This window comes from Cupressus sempervirens, chromosome 8 (assembly GCF_028749045.1).
Source record: "Cupressus sempervirens isolate cs-2001-9-10 chromosome 8, ASM2874904v1, whole genome shotgun sequence".
Classification (NCBI taxonomy): domain Eukaryota; kingdom Viridiplantae; phylum Streptophyta; class Pinopsida; order Cupressales; family Cupressaceae; genus Cupressus; species Cupressus sempervirens.
In genome coordinates, this window is record NC_143125.1 from 556,335,755 (window position 1) to 556,340,412 (window position 4,658).

Consider the following 4,658-nt stretch of genomic DNA (forward strand, 5'->3'; position numbering starts at 1 on the left):
TCCACAATGGGACCTGTGGCTAAGGAGGGGGAGCATACCTCCACCTTTGGGTCCTCCAATGGGTCTAAGATTTTCTTTTCCAAAACAAGGCCTTGTTCAAGGGGGGGGGGGGTGGTGGTGGTGGAACTAGCATTCTCCTTGGGGGGATCCTTCTAAAGAGTGACTTTCACTGCTGTGTTTTTTAGGCTAACAACCTTTCTCCCCTATGCCATAGAAAGTTTGCGCCTCTAGAGAAACTTCATCTTTCCCTTTCCGGAAGGGTGAGTAGCAAGCTTCATGGTATGATCAGGGATGACTGGTTTCGTGATCTTCTTCTTTGCCTCATTGGGGCACTGGTGGGCCTTATGACCAGCCTTCAGGCAGAGGAAGCACACAAAGGGGACCATTTCATAGATGATTTTCTGGTTGTGCACTCCAAGTTTGGAATGAAGTTCAACGAACTTAGGCATGTTTGTTCCATCTCTCACCCCAATGCAGATATGTGGAAAATTGAGGTGACACTTGGAAGTAGTAATCGGATCCATTGAGAGGAGTTCCCCAAAGGTCCTAGCTATTCGCCCAAAGACGTCCTCATTCCAATATTCAAGTGGCAGTTCTGGCAGTCTTACCCACATAGGAGCTTGGGCGAAAAAAGAATCATTCAAGCTCATGCTAGATGACCACTTCTGGAGCACACGGGAAGAACGACCCATGGCCCATTGCCCTTCACTCAGAATGCTAGCAATGTCTTCCGAGCAAGTGAAATCAAAAGACATAAAGCCTTTCGCCATAGCCATGACCGAGACCTGGCCCTTGAGAACCCATTTTTTGTTTTATGAGCTTCCTAACTTCGTCAATGCTCGGTCTAGGCCCCAAAAATTTCCCAACCAAAGTAGAAGGCATAGTCTGAATATTGTGGTCCACAATTTCATCTGGGATGGCTATCGCACAAGAACCTATCACCAAATTTTGAATTATTTTAACAGGCAGGAAAGAGGACTTACCAGAAGGTTTAACCCCAAAAAGTGAGGACCATTTTGTAGTTCCTTGCACGTTTGTTTTGGAAACCAAAGGAGACTTGGCTGCTTCCTTGATTAGGAGCAGCCAAACAGCCTCCATCTTGTTGTCTATGCTCTAGTCCAGGGACCCAAAATAGACCATCCAAGGAACTCCCGCTCTTGCATGAATTCAATTTTTGAAAAAACCTGCTCCCTCCACTCCCGTCACTATCGCTTCCCATTTTTGACAAGAAAAGTGATGTTGATGTTTATTGTAAGTAATAATATGACTCAAAATAGACAAATATAATCTTCAATCTTGTCTAAAATGGGTTTTAGTAGGAAAACAATGAGACAATATGTTAAGAGAAGATTAATTGTGAATGAAAGTACTATGGAGGGAAATTGGGAAATCATGTGTAGAGCACCTCATTCTAATAGGATTTCAGAGTTATTAAAAAATTTAGTCATATCATTTTGGGTTGATAACACTTGTCCTTCATCAAATAGTAGAGATATTATCAGGCATAGGATTGCACCTGGTCAATATGAACATCATACAAAACATTGGTTGGATACAACCCAACATGAGTTATATGTGTCATTTTGTAGTGAACATCCTAATGTAAAAGTTGGGCAAATGTTGTTTGAAAAATTGAAGCCATACTTTATGAGGTCAAATAAAGTGTTTGAAACTTGTTGTTGTCGTCATCATATTGAGTTTGATCTCCTCTATCAGGTATTTTGAAATTTTGTAGAAGACACATATGGTTTTCATGCGTCTCCTCCTAGTAGGAGAAGTCAGTTTATATCATCCATTTTGTGTGACAACATAGATGATCTAGCTAGTAAAATAAATTGCATCAAAGGATTATGTGAAACATGTTGTGAATTGGCTCTATTTCCATTGAAAACTAAAAATATTGATGTAACAAAAATATTGAATTGCAAAAGTTACAAGTATGTCAAGAATGAAACAAATTTGGGGAAACAAACAAAAAGGTTGGAATATGTTGAAGAGGAGTTGCCTGTTCTAACATTTACGAATAGATTTAAGAAATTGATTCAACCTTATATTCATCACGCATTTTTCGCAAAGTGGCAAGCACAATAGTTTCAAACTCTGAGAGATAATTTCCCACTTGGAACAATTGTATCAGTTGTTAATTTTGTAGAGAACTATTCATTTGTTCATTAGAAATCAATTTAATTAGATTATTACTTTAATAAGTAGGTCACTATTATGGTACATGTTTTTTATAGACATGCATAGTTAGATTTGGATGGTGTTCAGAGTACAGTTCAAGCACGAGTAATTATAAAGGAATATCATTCTTATATAAGTGATGATAAAGAACATGACATTCACTAAGTAGAACATTGCTTCAATATGTTCTTTTCTTATTTGAAAGAAAGAAACATAAATGTTGATAAATATTATGTTTGGGCTAATGGATATGCCACATAGTATAAATCATCTAGACCATTGTATGCATTGTGTAGATATCAACACAATGAAAATATAAAACACATATGGAATTTCTTCAAGAGTGGCCATGGAAAAGGTGAACATGATGGTGTTTGAGCTTGCATCAAATGTGCTTTTCAAAAGTATCAAATGAATTATTAGGGAGTTTGTGTAAATGATGCAGATGATGTTGTTGAATGGTGCAAGACTCATTTTTCATTAGATGAGGTTAGGACATCATCAACAATGAGTCGACAAGTACCATATATAGTCTTTTGGGAGATAATAGGTATGGATGTGTACATGTGTTTAACTTTTATGCAATTAAGTTATAAAAATTTATTGTTACATTTTATTTTTGAATTCATTGAAGTTTAAATTTAATTTGTCTATATTTTCAATTTAATGAACTTTCAGGTGTTAATAGAAAAAACATGCATGGTTGCAAGAGGATAGAAAAGACACATTCCTTACATTTAGTCATCAGTACAGATAATTGCAATTAGACATTGAAGACAAGAGAATACTCATGTTTGTGTGACAGTTCCATTGATAAAGACTATGAAGAATGCATCAATCAAACACATGGCTATACAGGTGCATGAATTTTGGTACCACTTGATGTTACCGATACATTTGATAAAGATGATGAAAATTTTGATGATATTCCATTGATTTCTGATGATTATAATCATATATCTAGATTGGTAAAAGTGGGTGAGTATCATAAAAATTAATCTCAACTTGGTATTTAATTATCAACTTCAACTGTCTTATATGTATTCTACATATACATTATGTAATGCCCTGCCAAGGGATCCAAAGAATTAACCTAGAATTTCACTAAGTTTAGTAGCATTTTTTTTTTCATAGAAGTAAACATCACATATAACTTATGCACATTAACAGAAGCAATAGCATGTCTATCTGAAATTAAACATAACATAAATAACAGATTACATTCTTTAAGATCCCTTAATGTTGAATTACATACATGAATCCATCTAGCACAACATCCACATGAAATAATAATGATACATCCAATATACAAATGTCCTTTCTGAATTACATTCCAGAATGCACAATCATCCACTGTACATGTCACAGGGTATGATAGGCACAAAGAATATACATATGTAGAATATGGTACATCATCCTATTCTAATCCATGATACATCAAAGTAGAGATAATCACATGATACACATGATACATCATCACAGAATTCATATACATCCATCATAAAGATCAAACGTAATAAACTAAGTGCACAATTCCTCCCAACTGTTAATAACATCATTAGACCATCATGGATCCTAGTCATCCCTCCGTGTGTAACATTCCAAATCACCGAAGAGATCATCGATATTACATAGTAGGAATGTCACTCCTAATAAATACAACATCATATGTAGAAGTAATCTAACATGCAAATAAAAGCATAAGATAGCATCATCTAACATATGCTAATCATCAATGAAAAAAGATACATATCCACCATCATCATGAGGGACACATCAACCACAATGTCTCAATGAATCTCAAAATGATAAGAGTGGAAAATACACTACCACTCGACCGCGTGGTACCTAAGTGGTCCACTCCCACCGCGCTGAGGAGATAATCTCAAGTCCCAAACAGGCTATCAAAATCACATAGCACACATCTCCATAAGTCCAGGAATCCTAAAAGTATACTAACTCAAAGGTTCCAATCACAAAATTGACATCTAATCCCAAAGGCACACAATGACATGTAGGAACCTACTATGCAAGCGAGAAAGTGTCATCGCATTAATCATGTACAAGTTACCCTGGCAGTTAGCTAAAATCCACGGGTCCATACTGATTTCATGCGGCCACTAGTATCCTCTCATACTGACAAGGCATACTATAGAATGCAAGGTCACAACCATGCATCTCACTACTCCCATCCTAGCCTGTACAAGCGCTCAAGGCATGGGCGAGAACAAAAAATTTATCTTTTTAGGTTCATTCAGTTAGTATTAGGTGTGAATGTTATCACTTATTAATCCAACTTACAATGAGTTACCCTGGCAACCTCTTAGGGCCCCAACCCCCATTGCAAGCCACTTCCTGTCACTACATGCAGATATCCTACCGTAATGCTCATGGACTCATAAATCTCAAAATCACAAAAGATAATCCATAATAAAATCATCAAATATGCATAAAAGCATCAAATCTCCATGAGC

The 4,658-nt window shown here is 36.5% G+C and overlaps 1 protein-coding gene across 1 annotated transcript; it reads right to left on the minus strand.

Moving 5' to 3' along the window:
• Positions 1 to 227: 227 nt before the first annotated feature.
• LOC149543633 (uncharacterized) lies at positions 228 to 776 on the minus strand. The gene has a single exon (XM_089795820.1). The coding sequence runs from the start codon at positions 774 to 776 to the stop codon at positions 228 to 230; it is 549 nt and encodes a 182-aa protein (XP_089651946.1).
• Between the last annotated feature and the right edge of the window lie 3,882 nt (positions 777 to 4,658).